We start from the raw sequence: 22,581 nt of genomic DNA on the forward strand, positions 1-22,581 counted from the left end.
AATGTTACAGAATAGTTTTAGGTTTAGATTTAGCTTTTGTCATATGATGTATTTCACATACAACTCCTCTGAGTCTATCTGTTGTCTTTATATAATGATGTATATAATTAAGACTGTCGAGTATTGGACTATTTTTGTTTGTCTTCATGAAATCCTTACTCTTCAAGTTAATTTATGCTCCAGGATGATGATTTTTAAAGATACGTATTTGCAAATGTAACTCTTTAGCAGTCTGAATGAGGGGTTTTAACGACCAGCCTTTGTTTTAAGTGGTTCCATCTTCCATTCTGATTGGTTTATGTGCCCACCCTGTATCAGTTGTTAAATATTTTCACTATCATTTCTGCTCTTTAAAATAATAAATTAGAGGTAACTGACATACTTCCATATGTAATTGCCTGTTTTTTGGTTTTTTTTTTAATGTTTAATTTTACTTTTTTGAGACAGGGTCTCACTCTGTGGCCCAGGCTAGAGTGCAGTGGCACACTCATGGCTCACTGCAACCTTGACCTCCCAGGCTCAAGCAATCCTTCAACTTCAGCCTCCCAAGTAGCTGGGACTACAGGTGTGTGCCACCACACCTGGCTAATTTTTGTATTTTTTTTTTTTATTTGTAGAGTCGAGGTCTTTCTATGTGTCCAAGTTTGGTCTTGAACTCCTGGGCTCAAGTGATCCACTTGCCTTGGCCTCCCAAAGTGCTGGGATTACATGAGTGAGCCACTGCACCAGGCCTTCGGTTTTTTTTTTTTTCTTTTTAAACTGGTTTTTTATCTTATAATAAATTAAGTTTAAAAGATGGGTCTTGTACTTAAAATTTTTGTTGATTTATTATTTTCACTTATTTTATGCATCTTACTGCAGAAACACATGGCTATTTATGGTTTATATAATGTAGAGGTGGTCATGTTTACCTATGATACAGATAAAAATACAGTCTTTAATATTTGTTAGTTTAAGACCAGGTGTGGTGGCTCGCACCCGTAATCCCAGCACTTTGGGAGGCCAAGACACGAAGATTGCTTGAGGCAAGAAGTTTGAGACCAGCCTGGGCAACATGGTGAAACCCTGTCTCTACAAAAAAATACTAAAATGCTGGATGTGGTGCCCCACGCCTGTAATCCCAGCTACACGGGAGGCTGAGGTGGGAGGATCACCTGAACCCAGGAGGTGGAGGTTGCAGTGAGCCAAGATCGCACCACTGCACTTCAGCTAGGGTGACAGAGCAAGACCCTGTCTCAAAAACAAAATCAAAAAACAAACACAAAAATATTTGTTAGTTTAAATTTTTAAAAGGTATGTCACTATTTGTATGAAAATAAAATATCTTACCATAGCATTTATAGATTATAGTTGTATTTTAGTGAATGTATTTTTCATGAAAATAGCTTGTTCTTTCAGAAGCAAACTTTAATTTTGTTTTCATACCAGTATATATGAACATTGCACTAACCTTAATATTTGTATTTTATAGGTATTTTTTGCTTTAATGCTGACACCTCTTTTTAAAAAATCAAAACATGTGGGAATAGTTGAATTTTTTGTTACTGTGGCTTTTGGATTTATTGGCCTTATGATAATCCTCATAGAAAGTTTTCCCAAATCATTAGTGTGGCTTTTCAGTCCTTTCTGTCACTGTACTTTTGTGATTGGTATTGCACAGGTAGGTAATATATTAATCTTGGATTCACTAAATATTTTCTTTCTGTTTTATGTAGCTTCTTATACTACCATGAATACTACCTTTGATTTACCAAAAAAAAATTATTTTAAAATTTTAGCATGAGAAAGAAATGATTTCTACAGTATATTTTATATCTAGTTTTATTTATGTTTGTCCAATTTTAAGTTTTTAGTTAAATTCTGTTTATAAATTTTTCACTTTTTACTTCAGTGTATCTCAGTAATTTATTTCACTGCAGAAACTCATTTTGATAGTAATGTGTTTAAATGTCAAGTAATTCTTATTGCCTATGGCCTGTTTATATTGCTATCATTTGTACATTTATCTCAGAAGAATGCATGGGAGAAAATTGTGTGTGGAGCAGAACAAATTTACTGTGAGTGTAGTGGTGGAATAAGTAGGCCTGGTGGATTTTGTTGGCCCAGGCTTCGTGGAATTGTCATTCTAAATAACATTCAGACTTAAAATATTATTTTTATTAGTCCTTACAGGAGTAGTCAGGTTCTAAATGGAAGAAGTCTTATAAGAAACGGCTTTGTAGTGGAACATAAATTTGGCTAATGTACAAAGAAAAAATGTAATTACTAAATATAAGAAATTCATGTTGGTTGGATAGAAATTCTGATTTATGAGATATAATTAAATATTAAGTTAATCATTTTACTTTTTTGAGACCTAAGAGTGATTGTTATACATTTTGAGAGTTCATTGAGTCCCCGAGTCCGTGTTCTGTAGGAACGAAGAATTATAGATTCATAGATTTTTGTTGTGAGTGGGATGGCCTTTCAGTGTCATTGAATTTATCTTCTTCATTTTATAAATGAGGGAACTGAAGCCTGGAATAGTATAATTAAAACATATTCACTTAATGGCAGGGCTAGGACCTAAATGAGGCTTCAACCTCCAGTACATTTCTCTTTCCATGCTATCACAAGTATCTACTATGAATACTTTAATAGTTGTGTTAATTAATCAAAATACTTGCTTTCTTTTCACTCTTGGAAAGATGCTAACCATAATTTTATTCCCTAATACTTAATTTGTTTGGCTTCCATATGGATCATAACCCTTTTGTTTGCATTTGTTATTATTAATATTGTAGTTTATTTTTATTTCATTTGTTAGTAATTACATTAGAATTAAATGCCGCTAGAGTGAATATATCCCAGTTAAAGAAGCACAACATTAAAAACATGATTGAAAGGAATTGGTTTGATAAACTTATATCTTTGTAAAATCTTTATTGTTTTCCTTATAAATTTGTATTATTAATTTGGTAAAGTGTTTAATCTGTTAAAAGGCCCAGTTGGTTACTGTCACTCTGGATATGCTAAATAACTCTAAGCAGTGTTAGCTTTTTCTTGTTTTTGTCATTTTTATGTAATAAAATTAGTGTTTCTATTTTTCAGGTCATGCATTTAGAAGATTTTAATGAAGGTGCTTTATTTTCAAATTTGACTGCAGGCCCATATCCTCTAATTATTACAATTATCATGCTCACACTTAATAGTATATTCTATGTCCTCTTGGCTGTCTATCTCGATCAAGTCATTCCAGGTATGCAGACGGTTTTTGAATTTTACTTTAAAGATTTTTAGGCTTTTTTGCCCACATAGGGTCAGCTTAATTTTAAGATTTTTTTTCCTAGCCAGGGTACCCTAAGTCATATTCATTGTTAAAGCTTTTAATTTGACTTTAAATAAGTATATTTTGTACCTTAGTCTGTGGCCACTAGTGAACATAAAGAGATTGTGTAAAAAGAGAGCAGTTTGTTTTGAAAGCCTTAAGTCTCTAGTTGATCTTAACTTGGTCCTTCTTTATATCAGTCTTTTTTAATTGAAGTATTTTATTTTACCCTCTAAGGTCTAAAACTATGAAGTGATCTTGTAACTCCTACCATTTTCTTTATCTCCTGTCCACATCTATAGCCAATATAGCAAACTCCTATAGATTCAATAGTAATATTAAGTATTGAGCATATTTCCTTTTCCCCTTATATTCCTCATTACCTGTGTCTGTATTCTACACCTGTACTGTCCTGTATGGTAACTACTAGCCATGTGTGGCTTTTAAAATTTAAATTGATTACAATTAAATCAATTAACAATTTATTTTTTTCAGTAGCACAAGCCACATTCCAAGTGCTCAGTAGCCATGTATGGGTGTTAGTTACTAAATTACATGGTGCAATCTAGATGTTCTGTAGAACATTTCGACCATTATAAAAGTTGTATTGTGTAATACTAGCCTAGACTAGGGGTTCCCAACCCCCAGGACACGGATCTTACTAGTTGCCTGTGGGGAACTGGGCTGCACAGCAGGAGGCATGTGAGTGAAGCTTCATCTGTATTCACAGCTGCTCCTCATTGCTCGCATTACCACCTGAGCTCCACCTCCTGTCAGATCAGCGGCAGCATTCGATTCTCATAGGAGTGTGAACCCTATTGTGAACTGCGCATGTGAAGGATCTAGGTTGCATGCTTCTTATGAGAATCTAATGCCTGATGATCTGTCACTGTCTCCCATCACCCCCAGATGGGACCGCCTAGTTGCAGAGAAACAAGCTCAGAGCTCCCACTGATTCTACGTTATAGTGAGTTGTATAATTATTTCATTATATATTACAATGTAATAGTAATAGAAATAAAGTCCACAATAAATGTAATGCATTTGAATCATCCTGAAACTATCCTTGCCCCCTGTCTGTGGAAAAATTGTCTACCACAAAACCGGTCCCTGGTGCCAAAAAGGCTGGGGACCACTAGTCTAGACCATTGCAGTGTCTCTCATCTAGTTACATACCTCAAGTCTGTCTGAGCACTTCACTCTTCTTTTTTTGAGGTTTTATTATTTTTTAATAGATTTTTGGGGAACAGGTGGTGTTTGGTTATGTGAGTAAGTTCTTTAGTGTTAATTTCTGAGATATTCGTGCACCTATCACCCTAGCAATGTACACTGTACACAGTGTGTAGTCTTTTATCTGTCACCGCCCTCCCACCTTTTCCCCGAGCCCCCATAATCCATTGTATCATTCTTATGTCTTTGCGTCCTCATAGCTTAGCTCCCACTTATGAGTGAGAACATACAATATTTGGTTTTCTATTCCTGAGTTACTTCACTTAGAATAATGGTCTCCATTTCCATCCAGGTTGCTGCAAATGGCATTATTTTGTTCCTTTTTATGGATGAGTAGTATTCCATTGTGTGTGTGTGTGTGTGTGTATCACATTTTCTTTATCCAGTTGTTGGGATGGGCATTTAGGTTGGTTCCATATTTTTGCAATTGTGAATTATACTGTTATAAACATGTGTGAGAAAGTATATTTTTCACATAATGACTTCTTTTCCTCTGGGTAGATGCCCAGGAGTGGGATTGCTGGGTCAGTCGGTAGCCTTACTTTTAGTTCTTTAAGGAATCTCCACACTGTTTTCCATAGTGGTTTTACTAGTTTACATTCCCACCAACAGTGGAAAAGTGCTCGCTTTTCACCACATCCATGCCAACATCTCTCATTTTTTGATGTTTCGATAATGGCCATTCTTGTAGGAGTAAGGTGGTATCACATTGTGGTTTTGATCTGAATTTCCCTGATCATTAGTGATGTTGAGCATTTTTTCATGTTTCTTGGCCATTTGTATATCTTATTAGAGCTATCTATTCATGTTCTTAGCCTACTTTTTGATGGGATTGTTCGTTTTGTTCTTGCTGATTTGAGTTACTCATAGATTCTAGATATTAGTCCTTTGTCAACATATATATTGTGAAGACTTTCTCCCACTCTGTGGGTTGTCTGTTAACTGCTGATTATTTCTTTTGCTATGGAGAAGCTTTTTAGTTTAATTAAGTCCTATCTATCTTTGTTTTTGTTGCATTTGCTTTTGGATCCTTGGTCATGAAGTCTTTGCCTTTTTTCTGATGTTATCTTCTCAAATTTGTATGGTTTCAGGGCTTAGATTTAAGCCTTTGATCTATCTTGAGTTGATTTTTGTAAAGGGTGAGAGATGAGGATCCAGTTTCATTCTTCTACATGTGGCTTGCCAGTTATCCTAGCACCATTTGTTAAATAGAGTGTCCTTTCCCTGCTTTTATATTTTTGTTTGCTTGCTGTTGGAGCAGTAACGGTTCCCAGAGGGATGCCAAGTACTGATAAAATCAATTGGAATCCTCTGTACTTGGCATCAGATCCCTTTGAAATGTGGTCAATCTAGAAGAAGAGTAGATATTTGAAAAAAAATGAGGAATGTAGGTATTTTGAGGGGGGAAAAGGGAGAAAATGGAACATGTTGCATGGGCAGTTACCACTGTATACCATTTCTTTCTTTCTTTTGAGACAGGGTCTTTGTCTTTTTTGAGACAGGGTTTTGCTATGTCTTCCAGGCTGGAGTGCAGTGGCATGATCACGGCTCACTGCAGCCTCAGCCTCCTGGGCTCAAGTGATCCTCTTGCCTCAGCCTCCGAAGTAGTGGGACTACAGGCATGCACCACCACATCTGACTAATTTTTTGTATTTTTTGTAGAGACAAGGTTTTGCCATATTGCCCAGGCTGGTCTCAAACTCTTGGGCTCAAGCAATATGCCAGCCTCTGCCTTCCAAAGTGTTGGGATTATAGGTGAGAGCCACCATGCCTGGCCTCATTGTATACCATTTCTAAGTCTCAGATTTCTATCCTGTTGCTTTGTTGCTCTCCCTAATTCTGTAGTCTTTTCCATGAAGCATATCCACTTTTCTAGATACTACCTATTTTCAAAGACCATTTAAGATGGTGCCCATTCAAGTCTTCAACACATTCAGCCTACATTGTGTTCTTGCCATTTGCTATCTACTTGTACTCATAAAGGTATTAGTTCCTTTAGCATAGAAAATGTGCTTTATTCACCTTTACATCCCACTCAGCAATTCTGAAACTATTTATGGACTAGAACTATTTATCAATAAAACTTTGATTCATACGATATTGATTTAATACGATACACCTAAACTTTATTTACTTATTACTTTTTAATGACAAATGAACATTGTGTATATTTATTGTGTACAACATGATGTTTGGAAATATGTATATGTTGCGGAATGGTACCTAAACTTTAGATGCAGGTTGTCGTATGTTTGAAATTCTTTATGATTTAAAAACTAATCATGATAACTCGGTTTTTTAATGTTTATTTTTCAGGGGAATTTGGCTTACGGAGATCATTTTTATATTTTCTGAAGCCTTCATATTGGTCAAAGAGCAAAAGAAATTATGAGGAGTTATCAGAGGGCAATGTTAATGGAAATATTAGTTTTAGTGAAATTATTGAGCCTGTTTCTTCAGAATTTGTAGGAAAAGAAGCCATAAGGTATGGTTCAATCTTTGGCAATTTAGGTATAAGAACTGCTAATGGAACCTGCCACATTTATAATCCTGTTCTTTAAATATGTATGTAAATATGGTATCTTAGATTTGGTACGTATGCCATGATTTTAAAACATTAATAACAGCTACTTTTCTCTTTTTCTTATTTTCTTTGCAACCATTTGGAATAAAGTTGGTGCTAGGTTTGAAATTTTGTTTCTTTCTTTCTGTTTTTTTGAGACAGAATCTCGCTCTGTCGCCCAGCCTGGAGGACAGTGGCACAATCTCGGTTCACTGTAACCTCTGCCTCCCAGATTCAAACAATTCTTGTGCCTCAGCCTCTCAAGTAGTTGGGTCTACAGGCGTGCACCACCATGCCTGGCTAATTTTTATATTTTTAGTAGCAACAGGGTTTCACCATGTTGGCCAGACTGGTCTCGAATTCATAGCCTTAAGTGATCCACCTGCCTTGGCCTCCCAAAGTGCTGGGATTATAGGCGTGAGCCACCACACCTGTCCCCTGAAATTTTATGTTTGAATGGAAAATTTTAAAAGTAATAAAACCTGATGTTTATGCAATTAATGTTTAAAGCTTTTCCCATTATATAGACTGAAACATGATAAATATTAACTATAATTTTATTCATGCTACATTGTTTTATACAGCATATTAAATTGTCGTCTGTTAATTTCATAGACTTTTAGGGTTTTGGGTATAATTAGAACATTTCATTACTTTAATTTTTAAGAACCAAAGAAATGCATTACTATTCTTTGTTAGGTCAGTCAGTACCAAATTTAGAAATAAAATTAGGTGAAAGAAAAGAAATAAAATAAAATGACATTAAAAAGTGAAGCATAATAATTTTTAAAGTTAAGAAAAATGTAAAAATTCCAGAGAAAGTCAAAATACTTAAGATGTAATTCATTGGTCAGTGGCCTGCTTTCTCAAGGGTAAATTTTAACTGATTAACAAGTCATTTCCTTAAAAAAATATGAAAAAATTAGGTAGAATAAGAAAATCACTTCACGTTTATTAATGGTTTGAAATTTGTGCTGACATGAAATGACATCTGGTTTATATCACCCTTCATTGATGTAACAAGTGTTTGATAATCAGAAATGAAAAAATTCATAAATTGCTTAAATCAAATGCTTCACTTAGTTTTAGAAGTTGGGTTGGCATGAAAAATGAATCAATGACACTTACAATGGAAAGGAATACTATGCTTTTCTCTTGTACCTTCTTTAAAATAATTTTATAGTTGATCCCTGAAAAACACAAGTTTAAACTACACCAGTTCACTTATATGTGGGTTTTTTTCAGCAAATATATTGGAAATTTTTTTGGAGATTTGCAACAATTTGAAAAAACTCGCAGATGAACTGTTAGCCTAGAAATACCAAAAACAAATAGGTATGTCATGAATGCATAAAATATTTATAGATACTAGTCTAACATTTACTACCATAAAATATACACAGATTATAGTAAGTTATGCTTTATCAAAGCTTAATGTACACAATACTGACAGACCTACATTATGCCAATGCCCAGTTGAGAGAAATGTAAACAAATGTGAAGACGCAGTATTAAATCATAGCTGCATAATATTAACTACAGTATTACTGTACTATTGCAATAATTTTGTAGCACCTTCTTTTACTGTTATGGTGAGCTTATGTGTTCCAAGGATATACTTCAAATGCCATGTGACTCAATTATCTCCTTGTGAGCTGTTCATCTCTCCAGTAAATTGCATATCATGATAAAAAGTAATGTCTCAGGGTTCTTGCTTATTTTTTAGCATGTTTAGTGCAATACCGTAAGCTTTGAATAGCATCATGGGATCCATGGGAATTGCCACTGGTGATGCTGGAAGTGCTCTCAAGAAGCAGAGAAAGGTCGTGACATTATAAGAAAAAGTTGAATTGCTTGATATGTACTATAGATTGAGGTCTGTGGGTGCAGTTGCCTGTCATTTCGGATAGACTATGCATCTTGTTCATCTTATAAATAGATGATGTGAACTGATGGCATTGATAAATACAGTATAATACTGTAAATATATGTATTTTTTCCTTATAATATTCTTAACATTTTCTTTCCTCTAGTGTACTTTATAAAAATACAGTATTTAACATGTAAAACCTACAAAATATATGCTAACCAACTGTTTATGTTATCTTCAAGACTTCCTATCAATAGTAGGCTATTAATAGATTAGTTTTAGGGGAGTAAAAATGTTATATGTGTATTTTCAACTGTGTGTGGGAGTTGGCACTCCTAACCTGTGTTTTCAAGCATCAATTGTATTTTTATTATCAACATTATTTGGTTCATTGTTTTAGTAGGAAAGTACTTTATTATTATTTTATTATTCTTATAAAATATGATAGCATTGATAAAAATATACATGGTAAACACACATACTTATAAATTGCTTTAAATACGTAAAATATAAAACTTTATATTTCAGAATTAGTGGTATTCAGAAGACATACAGAAAGAAGGGTGAAAATGTGGAGGCTTTGAGGAGTAAGTAGTTTTCCTAGTATTCAGGCCATAGTATTTAAAGTACAAATAGAAAAATAATTTGCATAGCTTGTGGGAAATTTAAACTTCTCTACCATGATTTTCTGTCTTGCTTTTATTTTTATTTTTATTTTTTATTTTTATTTTTGAGATGGAGTCTCGCTCTGTCACCCAGGTTATAGTGCAGTGGTGTTCTCTTGGCTCACTGCTACCTGCGCCTCCTGGGTTCAAGTGATTCTCCTGCGTTAGCCTCCTCAGTAGCTGCAATTACAGGTGCACGCCACCATGCCCAGCTAATTTTTGTATTTTTGTAGAGACAGCGTTTCACCATGTTGGCCAGGCTGGTCTCAAACTCCTGACCTCAGGTGATTCGCCCGCTTCAGCCTCCCAAAGTGCTGGAATTACAGGCATGAGCCCCTGCGCCCAGCCTTTGTCTTGCTTTTTGAGATACTTTCATTTATGTGATTACTATTCAAAATAAAACTAACAACATAAAATTTGTAAAAGTAAAATGTAATATCTATTAAAATGAAAAATACTCAATTATTTGAATAAGGCTATGTCCTTGTTTCATTTTATTATTTTGCATGTATATACAATACATGTTAGTTACTTTTTGAAAAATTCATTTGGCCTATCATAGGGTTTTTCAGCCTCAGCACTACTGACATTTTGGTCCTGATAATTCTTTGTTGTGAAGAACTGTTCTTTATTGTAGAATGTTTAGCATTGTGTCAGTGTGTTAGTCAGTCCCCAGAACCAATAGAATACACACACACACACACAGACACACACACACACCAGTATGATTGTAGGGTGGGGGATTAGGGGAGGTTTGTTTTAAGTAGTTCATGAGATCGTGGGGCCTGGTAAATGTAGAAATCTGTAAGGCAGGTTGGAAACTCAGGCAAGTGTTGAAGTTTCAGTCTTGAGTTCAAAATTTGTGGACAGGCTGACAGGCTGCAAACTCACGTAGGAGTCTGTTACATTCTTGAGGCAGGACTCTTCCAAGGAACCTCAGTTTTTTCTCTTTTTTTATTTTTATTTTTTTTCTCATAGTTTTTTTTTTTTATTATACTTTAGGTTTTAGGGTACATGTGCACAATGTGCAGGTTTGTTACATATGTATCCATGTGCCATGTTGATTTCCTGCACCCATTAACTCGTCATTTAGCATTAGGTATATCTCCTAATGCTGTCCCTCCCCCCTCCCCCAACCCCACAACAGTCCCCAGAGTGTGATGTTCCCCTTCCTGTGTCCATGAGTTCTCATTGTTCAATTCCCACCTATGAGTGAGAACATGCGGTGTTTGGTTTTTTGTCCTTGCGATAGTTTACTGAGAATGATGTTTTCCAGTTTCGTCCATGTCCCTACAAAGGACATGAACTCATCATTTTTTATGGCTGCATAGTATTCCATGGTGTATATGTGCCACATTTTCTTAATCCAGTCTATCGTTGTTGGACATTTGGGTTGGTTCCAACTCTTTGCTATTGTGAATAGTGCCGCAATAAACATACGTGTGCATGTGTCTTTATAGCAGCATGATTTATAGTCCTTTGGGTATATACCCAGTAATGGGATGGCTGGGTCAAATGGTATTTCTAGTTCTAGATCCCTGAGGAATCGCCACACTGACTTCCACAATGGTTGAACTAGTTTACAGTCAGTTTTTTCTCTTAAGGCCTTCAACTGATTGGATAAGGTTTACCATTATTATCAAGACTAATCAAGTTTAAGTCAGATGATTATAAAAGTTAATGACATCTACAGCAACATCTACATCAGTATTTGACCAAATAACGGCACCATAGCCTAGCCAGGGGGACCCATAAAATTAACCTTCACAAGCAGCATCCCTGGCTTTGATCACCAAAGAGAGAAGGAGTTCAGCCTCAAGAATGAAACAAATTCTTGCATGAGTTTCCAGCCTGTCAGCCTGTGAATTTTGGACCCAAGACGGCAACTTTAACTCTTGCCTGAGTTTTCAACCTGCCCTACAAATTTTTGGGACTTACTAGACCCCACAGTCTTCTGAAGCAATTTCTTAAAATAAACCTTCCCTGATCCCCCAACCTCACACTCATACTTGCTCCATTGTGTGTGTGTGTATTCTATTGGTTCTAGAGACTGACTGACTGACATACTGCTAAACATCCCTGGCACACTGCTAAACATCCCTGACACACTGCTAAACATCCTCTCCCAATTGTAACAATCAAAAATGTCTCCAGGCTTTACCAAATGTCTTCTACGAGGCAAATTAATTAAGGAGAAAGTAGGTATAGTGGTATATTAATAGGGTTTTAGTTTGCATTTGCCTAATAAGTAATGTTATTAATCACCTTTTTATATGATTATTGGCATTTGGAGGTTTTTCTTTATGAAATGCCTATTCAAGTTCTTTTCACATTTTTGTTTCAAGACCTTTGTTAGATACAGGTATTTAAATATTTGTTCTCAGTCTGAGGCTTGCCTTTTAATTCTACTAACAGTGTCTTTTGACAAACACAAGTCTTAATTTGAATGAAGTCCAATTTATGAATCTGTTGTTTTATGGTTACAGTGTGTTTCACGTCTTTTTATTCAACATTGGAGAGTACATATAACCTCCAATGTAAGTTATTGGAACAACTAGTTAATTATAATTATAATTATAATTGTAATAACAATTGCAACTAATTGTTTCTAATGCAAAGAAGCAAGAGAATGAAATAAAAGGCATCCAGATTGGAAAGGATGCAGTAAAATTATTTGCAGTTGACACAATGATCTATTTTTAAAATATTTTAGATTGACAAAAAATAATAGTAGAACTAAACAATGAGTTTTGCAAGATGATGGGATACATGATAAATAATGGAAAAATCAATTGTATATCTATATGTTACCAACACATAATTGGAAATTAAAATTAAAAATAGCATTTAGCATCAAAAATATGCTTACAGGTAAATAAGGCAAAAATGTAAAAGACATATCCTGAAAAATACAAAATATTGCTGAGAGAAATTAAAGAAGATTTAAATAAATAGAAATACCACGTTCATGGGGCAGAACACTTAACGTTTGGTTGTTGAGTTCTCTTTCTTATTTTAACTTAGATTACTGGCCTTAGGATCTGAGACTTTTTCCTTCTTGTTTTATATGTTAGCCTTCTTAGTCTAGTTTTTGTTGTTGTTTGTTTGTTTTTGAGACAGGGTCTTGCTCTGTCCCCCAGGCTGGAGGGCAGTGGCACAGTCTTGGCTTATCATAGCCCTGACTTCTCAGGCTCAGGTGATTCTCCCACCTCAGCCTCCTGAGTAGCTGGGACTACAGGTGCCACCATGCCCAGCTAAGTTTTGTGTTTTTTGTAGAGACGGGGTTTCGCCATGTCGCCCAGGCTAGTCTCAAACTCCTGGGCCCAGGTGATCCTCCCGCCTCAGCCTCCCAAAGTGTTGGGATTACAGGCATGAGCCACTGTGCCTGGCCAGCCTAGTTTTTTGGTAAGCCATTTCTGCTTTATCATTTCAGGTCCCCATCTCCTGTCTTCCTTCATTCCTTTACATATCCATTCAGTGATATTGCTTCATTAAATCTAACCTTTCAAGCTATCTCTATACTATTGGTTAATTTCTTGGTTTTTTTTTGCCAGTTTATTTAAATGCCTATAAATATCCTCGGGAACAAATTTTTGTTTGTTTTAATTCCGTTGGTAATTCCCAAAAATTGGGACACAGAAAATTCCCAAATATTTTGTATACTCCTAAATCTTACTGTATGAACAAATAAAGTTTATTTTTATTTACTTTCCTTACTGTTTATATCATTGACTGTAACAAAGAAGCTATTTTACCTGCTATCAAATATGCTGGTAACTTATAAATATGTATTTATAGATATAGTGCCTTGAAGATTGCTCAAATATTATGAATTACCATGCATAGCTGAACAGACATAAAAATCACATTTGAGTCTTCTTTTTTCCTGAACTAGATTTGTCGTTTGACATATATGAGGGTCAGATTACTGCCTTACTTGGCCACAGTGGAACAGGAAAGAGTACATTGATGAATATTCTCTGTGGACTCTGCCCGCCTTCTGATGGTGAGTTTTCTGTCTTAAAGAAAAAAAAGACTTCATTATATATATTCTTTAAATGTGTATTGAATAATTTTCGTCAATGGGACCAACTTCCATATCTGTAAAGGTGTTTTCTTTTTTTCTTGGCTATACACATTTGGTTGTTTTTAGTAGAAGATAAAAATGATTCTATCATGTTTAATAAAGTAAAAAGGATCTAATTTTGTACATATTTCTATACATATACACACGTAGATGTGTGTGTATGTGTTTTTATTCATCATTTTCAAGGAAGGATAAGTGAGTAACTTATTGGAAATTAAATCAGAACTATAGACTATTTGAGGTTGAGAAAATAAACACAGATACCTAAATATACAGCAGTAGTTCAAAAGGAAATAATCATAAGTGTTCATACTATCTTCTAAAATGGAATTTTAAAAGCATACCTCAAAAGTATAATTTTGATATGTGATTGTTCGGTAGGTGAAAATTCATTATAGTAGCTCCATATTTTGACAGTAACCAAATAAAGTGGCAGTACAATAAATATTTTACTTCCAGAAGCGCTGAATTGTATTGAATCTGCATTTCAACTCTTTAAATGTTATTTAACTTTTAAAATTAGTTTGATTTTGTTCTTTGTCCTTAGTTGTATCACTTTTTGATAGTAGTCATAATATCTTACATTTGTATAAGAATTTATTATTTTTCTCATGATTCTTCATAATGCATGATTGTTTTGATTTAATAGTTCTTTAGTGGGATATATTAGTGTTCACTGTATAAAAAAGGAAAGCTGGAATTTAAAGAGATTAAGTAATTTGGCCATGACCACACAGCTAGTTAGGATAAAATTTATAGTTCTTTAATCCCTCCGCTATTGCATAGTGTCTAGAAAATTGTTACTGGAATACAAGTGTAAATAATATATCAATAAATATTTATGTTTAGTGTCAAGCTTTTAGTTTCTTGATTTTCCCACTATGTTATATGACCTGTAAGTGATGGAAAATGAAATTGAAATATAAGTGGATGCAGATCACCAATAATATGGAAGGTGTGTTGTGCCTTGTAAATTTATATTAATTTTTACCTTATATGTCTGTTATAACCAAATAACAAAGTTATCAGGATACTTCAAAACATACACATTATAAAATAATTAATGTACATTTAAATATATATTCTGCTTTTAGGGTTTGCATCTATATATGGACACAGAGTCTCAGAAATAGATGAAATGTTTGAAGCAAGAAAAATGATTGGCATTTGTCCACAGTTAGATATACACTTTGATGTTTTGACAGTAGAAGAAAATTTATCAATTTTGGCTTCAATCAAAGGGATACCAGCCAACAATATAATACAAGAAGTATGCTATTCATATAGAAATCTTTACTTTTATTTTCTGTAATCAATAACCTTTTGTAATGACTTGTGCAATAAAAATATGCTTGAAAATCTAAATATAACACTTGTTCTGAGCCAGTAAACAGAAAGCTATTACAAAGAATTAGACAGAATTTGGAGTAAATGTTTTAGCACACATAAAAGTTTGTTTCATCTGGAGGATGCTTGCCTGCCTTATTCCTCCCTTCTCTTGCTCTCATCTCCTCTACCCCCTCCCACTTCCACACATACATTAAGAACCATCACAGTGATCTCTTATTCCTTCCCTACCACCCAAGAAGGCAAAAAAGTAAAACTTTCCCTCAAGAGTCTTGTTACCTGTGGTTTTCATAATTATATACGAATATATGTCAAAGGCAGTTCCATGCTAAAGGATCATTTTTAAAGTTGATATTAAAATTATTTAAAAACATGTTACTTAAATGTTTAACACATTAAAACTTAAAATATTTAAAAAGTAATATTGATAATTATGTAAATGGTATGATTTTTAAAATAACATTGTTCATATTTTTAAAATAACATTGTTCATGCTTTACCTTTACAGGTGCAGAAGGTTTTACTAGATTTAGACATGCAGACTATCAAAGATAACCAAGCTAAAAAATTAAGTGGTGGTCAAAAAAGAAAGCTGTCATTAGGAATTGCTGTTCTTGGGAACCCAAAGGTAAATAAATGTTACTTTTACAAATGAGCTCATTTTAAATTATGTCGAATTAAAAAGCAGGTTGTAGAAAGATATAATACATTATGTAGAGGTTAAGTATACATAAAATACTGTATGTTATTATGGACATAATCATAGTAATGAGATTTTAAAACTGAAGTCAGAAAGATGTATAACTTTAATTTTAGTAGTTTTCAAGGTACTAAAGGTTTTTGGTTACATGGATGAATTATATAGTGGTGAATTCTGAGATTTTAGTTCACCCATCTCCTGAGTACTGTACGTTGTAGTCAATATGTAGTTTTTTTTATTCCTCACCCCCTTCCACCCTTCCCTTTCTGAGTTAACATCTTTATAATAACTAGTTACTTTTAGGAAGGAGAATGGAAGAATAGACTTTAACTATGACTGCCATGCTTTTTTTCTTTCTTTTCTTTTCTTTTCTTTTCTTTTCTTTCTTTCTTTCTTTCTTTCTTTCTTTCTTTCTTTCTTTCTTTCTTTCTTTCTTCCTTCCTTCCTTCCTTCCTTCCTTCCTTCCTTCTTTTTTTTTTTTAATTTGTAGAGAAGAGACCTTGCTATGTTGCCCAGGCTGGTCTTGAACTGGCCTCAAGCGATCCTCCTGCCTTTGCCTTCCAAAGTGTTGGGATTACAGGCATGAGCCACCACGCCTAGCCTCCATGTTTTATTTCTTTAAAAAATGATCTGAAGAAAATGTGGCCAAAAATAACATTGCTGAATTGGAATGATAGCTATAATAGTATTACTCTCTTGTTCTCTATAGTTTAAAAAAATATTTGTTATAGTTAATAACAAAAGTTAAGAAATAGAACAAAATCAAAGGAGTAATTCAGTTTGTCACTGTCCTGCTTTGATTTTGTATGTATTTGTTTTATGCTGTTCTCTGTCGTAGAAACAGAGAAACAACTGTTGTCCTACTTTACACAGGGCATCAAAACTGACAGGTGCATGCATGCATCTAGGATGATCTCCTATTGATTCCACCATCCTGCCACATGCCCCCTTGCTGTTGCAGCTGGGGAATGATTCTGGATCCTGGCTTTATGTTCATTAGTCTTCCTCTCAGCCCCCACCACCATGTTCTTTTTTATATTAAAAATAGTCTTGAAACAAATTGCTTCCCTTGAACTACTATAAAACCATATATTCTTCTCCAAAAAAGCAAGTGTTACATCTACAAATTTAATTGTTAAGGATAATAGCAATATACTTAATGTTTTGTTTTTAGTTTATTTGTCTGACTGTTGTTATACTTTTGTCTTATATATTACAGGCAGTCTTTTAGAATTAAACCAGGGAAAATATTCACATGTCAAATTAATAATTTTAAAAATTTATGTGAACTCAATTGTCAATGAAAAATCTGATCTAATATATTTCTGATTGAAAATAATAATTTGAAATGGGGCAGTTTTTTAGTGTCCACATGCCTGTTTAATATTTAGTTTTTCTGAGGATTCCCTGCCCTTCTTCACCTCTTTTCACACAGATACTGCTGCTAGATGAACCGACAGCTGGAATGGACCCCTGTTCTCGACATATTGTATGGAATCTTTTAAAATACAGAAAAGCCAATCGGGTGACAGTGTTCAGTACTCATTTCATGGATGAAGCTGACATTCTTGCAGGTGAGATTTTTGCTTTATTTTCAAAGGCTGAGATCATGGGCCAAAAAGAAGATGGACATAGAGATGCTAATTCCTGAGGTATAAATAGAGAAGCTTTTACCTAGTGGTATGTTTCCTTCACAAAAAAAGTTTTAAAAAATTTTAAAATGATATATTTTTGTGTTGAGAATCTCCAGGACCATCCCAGGTTTACTGATGTCCTAGAAGAACTCATATGACTCAGCACATAGTCATACTCATGACTATGATTTATTACAGCACAAGGATACAAAGCAAAGTTAGCAAAGGTAAAAGGTATATGAGGCAAAGTCTCAAGGAAACCAGGTAGAAGCTTCCAAGAGTCCTCTCCCAGTGGAGTAGACAGATGTGTTTTAATTTCTTCAGCATTGAGTTGTAACAACATGTGTGAAATAATCTACTTGGGAAGTTAGTATATACTCAGTGTTCAAGATTCTTATTGGGTGCTGAACATAGAAACATCGTCTGCCTAGCACATACCAAAGTTCCAGACTCTCAGAAGGAAAGAAGTTGTTCAGCATAAACCACATTGTTTGTACAGTTTAGGCACTGAGCCACTCTTATCTGTTTTGAGAATAGTAGGAACCCTCCCAAATCCAAGTTCTCAACTAACAGCCAAGAGCCAACCTTGTAAGCAGGCCTTTCTAAGGATAGAAGCCTCTGACCTGCTATGTTAACTCTTTTCTGCACAATTTTATACACATACATACATATAAAGAATCCAAGTTTAAGTCAACACATGACTTTTAATAGCTATGACAAGATATAGAAGTTTGAAATTCTTGAGCAACTTCTGTCTGCTTATAATGTAATCTAATAAAATTGGGCAAGTCATTCATGTCTTCAGTAGTACCTTTGTTTTTAAAAACCCAACAAACTAACATTTGTTCTTCTTCTGTTGATTTTTGGAGTTGTTTCTACATTTGGTTATAAAGGACATTGTGAAAGTGCTTGTATTGGTAAGCCTTTTAGGAAAAATCAGATATTTGGAATAATATATGGAAAGCAGACTCTAGAGGCAGACTCCTTGAGTGGAGTTCCTGGCTTTGTTACTTAATAGCTGTATGAAACATGTATAAGGAATGTATTTTCTTTTTGCCTTAGTATTCATATCTGAAAAATAGTTGATGATAATATAGTACCATCCTCATAAGATTGTTGTGATGATTAATGATATTATAACACGGATGACTCTCATATGAGAAACCATAAAATATAAATGCCAATTATTAATGCTGTTGATACCTTAGAAATTGAAATGTAAATATTTATCTGCAGATAGGAAAGCTGTGATATCACAAGGAATGCTGAAATGTGTTGGTTCTTCAATGTTCCTCAAAAGTAAATGGGGGATTGGCTACCGCCTGAGGTATCATTCATTTTTATTGACATTATTCTATATTATACTCTTGCTATACTGTTATTATTTTGGAGGCTTGCTGTTATATGCTTTGACCATCATTTATAGTACTAAATTTAATTTAAAGCCTTCATAATTTACTTTTGGCTGTTTATTGTATAATCATTAATTTTGATTTTTGGTATTCTCTAGCATGTACATAGACAACTATTGTGCCACAGAATCTCTTTCTTCACTGGTTAAACAACATATACCTGGAGCTACTTTGTTACAACAGAATGACCAACAACTTGTGTATAGCTTGCCTTTCAAGGACATGGACAAATTTTCAGGTATTACTTACTTTAAGTCTCTTGGTGTTTCAACTGGGATCTTATATTGGGAATAGGTTTCATTGATTTCCTTTTTGTTTCCTTCTCCATGTAGTATTGCCATGCTCCCAGGTGGCCAGAGCTAATATTCTGTTTCTGTTTTATTTTGTTTTTGAAAGCCAGAAAAAATACAGCAAAATTTTTTTTTTACAAACACCATGCAAGAAACTGTAACTAATATATTAAATACTTAAGAAAATGTTAAAAAATGTAAAAATAATTGTGTTTACTTTGTTGTCAAGAAAAAGAAATTTCTTGTAGGCCTCCTGAGAGTAAGGCATATATGTATACAGTTTGTATACATTCTCAGGTTCTTTTATAGTTTCATGATTTCATAATGAATGATATGATAAATCCTTGAATTCTTTTAATTGAGACATTATTTTTTAACTTTTTAATGAGGAACTCAAACTCAGTCTCCTTCCTCTGTTTAGGAATTGCTTGATAGACAAAAGGATGTTATTGATGTAAGTACATTGTGCAGAATTTTCATAGCATTTGTCTCATAATCAAAAAAATACTTGTTTTTTTTAAAAAAGAAATCACAGATTAAGTGGATTGAAGTACACTTGCCAACTTAATGCACTCTGCCTATCATTCTATCTACTTATACCCACCTATCTCCTATTCTTTAGTAACATTTATATAGTGCTTATTTTCTACCAGATGCTAGTCTGTGCCTTTTGCAATTATTAGTTTATTTCATTATCCCAATATTTTAAGAAATACATGAGATAAATACTATTATTGCTTTCATTTTACAAATGAAGAAACTGAGACATAAAAACATTTAAGGAACTTGCCCAAGGTAACACAGGTAGAAAGTGGTGGAGCTGAGTTTTGAACCCAGGCAAATCAGTTCCAGAACTCATGGTTTTCACCACCATACTTTGTTTGTTGACTCTTATATTTCTTTGAAAAATTGTCACGGTATTTCACTGGATTTCACAGTGTCTTCTGGGATCTCCTGTAGGATGGACCGTAAGACCTCTTAAAGGAATTCATAATGTCAGCACTTTTTCTAATAATACCAAAATGTTTGCCTTATTGACCCTCAGCTTCACATGATTATACAGTGTTTTCCAGAGACTGCATATGTGCTATCACAACAGATTGAATGCAGAAACGAATATGAGAACCCATCTGTCTTCTGTCAAGACAGACATTAAACAGAAATTGTAACAAACTGTCTCTCAGACCACAGTGCAATCAAACTAGAACTCAGGATTAAGAAACTCACTCAAAACTGCTCAACTACATGGAAACTGAACAACCTGCTCCTGAGTGACTACTGGGTAAATAATGAAATGAAGGCAGAAATAAAGATGTTCTTTGAAACCAACGAGAACAAAGACACAACATACCAGAATCTCTGGGACACATTCAAAGCAGTGTGTAGAGGGAAATTTATAGCACTAAATGCCCACAAGAGAAAGCAGGAAAGATCTAAAATTGACACCCTAACATCACAATTAAAAGAACTAGAAAAGCAAGAGCAAACACATTCAAAAGCTAGCAGAGGCAAGAAATAACTAAGATCAGAGCAGAACTGAAGGAAATAGAGACACAAAAAACCCTTCAAAAAATCAATGAATCCAGGAGCTGGTTTTTTGAAAAGATCAACAAAATTGATAGACCGCTAGCAAGACTAATAAAGAAGAAAAGAGAGAAGAATCAAATAGATGCAATAAAAAATGATAAAGGGGATATCACCACCGATCCCACAGAAATACAAACTACCATCAGAGAATACTATAAACACCTCTACGCAAATAAACTAGAAAATCTAGAAGAAATGGATAAATTCCTCGACACATACATCCTCCCAAGACTAAACCAGGAAGAAGTTGAATCTCTGAATAGACCAATAACAGGCTCTGAAATTGAGGCAATAATCAATAGCTTACCAACCAAAAAGAGTCCAGGACCAGATGGATTCACAGCCGAATTCTACCAGAGGTACAAAGAGGAGCTGGTACCATTCCTTCTGAAACTATTCCAATCAACAGAAAAAGAGAGAATCCTCCCTAACTCATTTTATGAGGCCAGCATCATCCTGATACCAAAGCCTGGCAGAGACACAACCAAAAAAGAGAATTTTAGACCAATATCCTTGATGAACATCAATGCAAAAATCCTCAATAAAATACTGGCAAACCGAATCCAGCAGCACATCAAAAAGCTTACCCACCATGATCAAGTGGGCTTCATCCCTGGGTTGCAAGACTGGTTCAACATACGCAAATCAATAAATGTAATCCAACATATAAACAGAACCAAAGACAAAAACCACATGAATATCTCAATAGATGCAGAAAAGGCCTTTGACAAAATTCAACAACCCTTCATGCTAAAAACTCTCAATAAATTAGGTATTGATGGGATGTATCTCAAAATAATAAGAGCTATCTACGACAAACCCACAGCCAATATCATACTGAATGGGCAAAAACTGGAAGCATTCCCTTTGAAAACGGGCACAAGACAGGGATGCCCTCTCTCACCACTCCTATTCAACATAGTGCTGGAAGTTCTGGCCAGGGCAATCAGGCAGGAGAAGGAAATAAAGGGTATTCAATTAGGAAAAGAGGAAGTCAAACTGTCCCTGTTTGCAGATGACATGATTGTATATCTAGAAAACCCCATCGTCTCAGCCCAAAATCTCCTCAAGCTGATAAGCAACTTCAGCAAAGTCTCAGGATGCAAAATCAATGTACAAAAATCACAAGCATTCTTATACACCAGTAACAGACAAACAGAGAGCCAAATCATGAGTGAACTCCCATTCACAATTGCTTCAAAGTGAATAAAATACTTAGGAATCCAACTTACAAGGGATGTGAAGGACCTCTTCAAGGAGAACTACAAACCACTGCTTAATGAAATAAAAGAAGATACAAACAAATGGAAGAACATTCCATGCTCATGGGTAGGAAGAATCAATATTGTGAAAATGGCCATACTGCCCAAGGTAATTTATAGATTCAGTGCCATCCCCATCAAGCTACCAATGACTTTCTCCACAGAATTGGAAAAAACTACTTTCTTATTTATTTATTTATTTATTTTTACTATTATACTTTAGGTTTTAGGGTACATGTGCACAATGTGCAGGTTTGTTACATATGTATCCATGTGCCATGTTGTTTTGCTGCACCCATTAACTCGTCATGAAAAAACTACTTTAAAGTTCATATGGAACCAAAAAAGAGCCTGCATTGCCAAGTCAATCCTAAGCCAAAAGAACAAAGCTGGAGGCATCATGCTACCTGACTTCAAACTATACTACAAGCCTACAGTAACCAAAACAGCATGATACTGGTACCAAAACAGAGATATAGACCAATGAAACAGAACAGAGCCCTCAGAAATAATGCTGCATATCTACAACTATCTGATCTTTGACAAACCTGACAAAAAACAAGCAATGGGGAAAGGATTCCCTATTTAATAAATGGTGCTGGGAAAACTGGCTAGCCATATGTAGAA

The 22,581-nt window shown here is 34.6% G+C and overlaps 1 protein-coding gene across 3 annotated transcripts in view; it reads left to right on the plus strand.

Annotated features, from left to right (window-relative positions):
- The window catches only part of ABCA5 (ATP binding cassette subfamily A member 5), an 89,018-nt gene that overhangs the window by 23,035 nt on the left and 43,402 nt on the right, over positions 1 to 22,581 (plus strand). For all 3 annotated transcript variants that reach the window (XM_055243687.2, XM_055243688.2, XM_063617487.1), the window contains exons 8-17: positions 1,472 to 1,660; positions 3,091 to 3,238; positions 6,854 to 7,022; positions 9,499 to 9,557; positions 13,531 to 13,641; positions 14,817 to 14,992; positions 15,578 to 15,697; positions 17,205 to 17,343; positions 18,640 to 18,730; positions 18,914 to 19,053. In XM_055243687.2, coding sequence (XP_055099662.1) covers positions 1,472 to 1,660; positions 3,091 to 3,238; positions 6,854 to 7,022; positions 9,499 to 9,557; positions 13,531 to 13,641; positions 14,817 to 14,992; positions 15,578 to 15,697; positions 17,205 to 17,343; positions 18,640 to 18,730; positions 18,914 to 19,053 — 1,342 coding nt within the window. The remainder of the gene's footprint in view (positions 1 to 1,471; positions 1,661 to 3,090; positions 3,239 to 6,853; positions 7,023 to 9,498; positions 9,558 to 13,530; positions 13,642 to 14,816; positions 14,993 to 15,577; positions 15,698 to 17,204; positions 17,344 to 18,639; positions 18,731 to 18,913; positions 19,054 to 22,581) is intronic.

This window comes from Symphalangus syndactylus, chromosome 14 (genome assembly GCF_028878055.3).
Source record: "Symphalangus syndactylus isolate Jambi chromosome 14, NHGRI_mSymSyn1-v2.1_pri, whole genome shotgun sequence".
Classification (NCBI taxonomy): Eukaryota; Metazoa; Chordata; class Mammalia; order Primates; family Hylobatidae; genus Symphalangus; species Symphalangus syndactylus.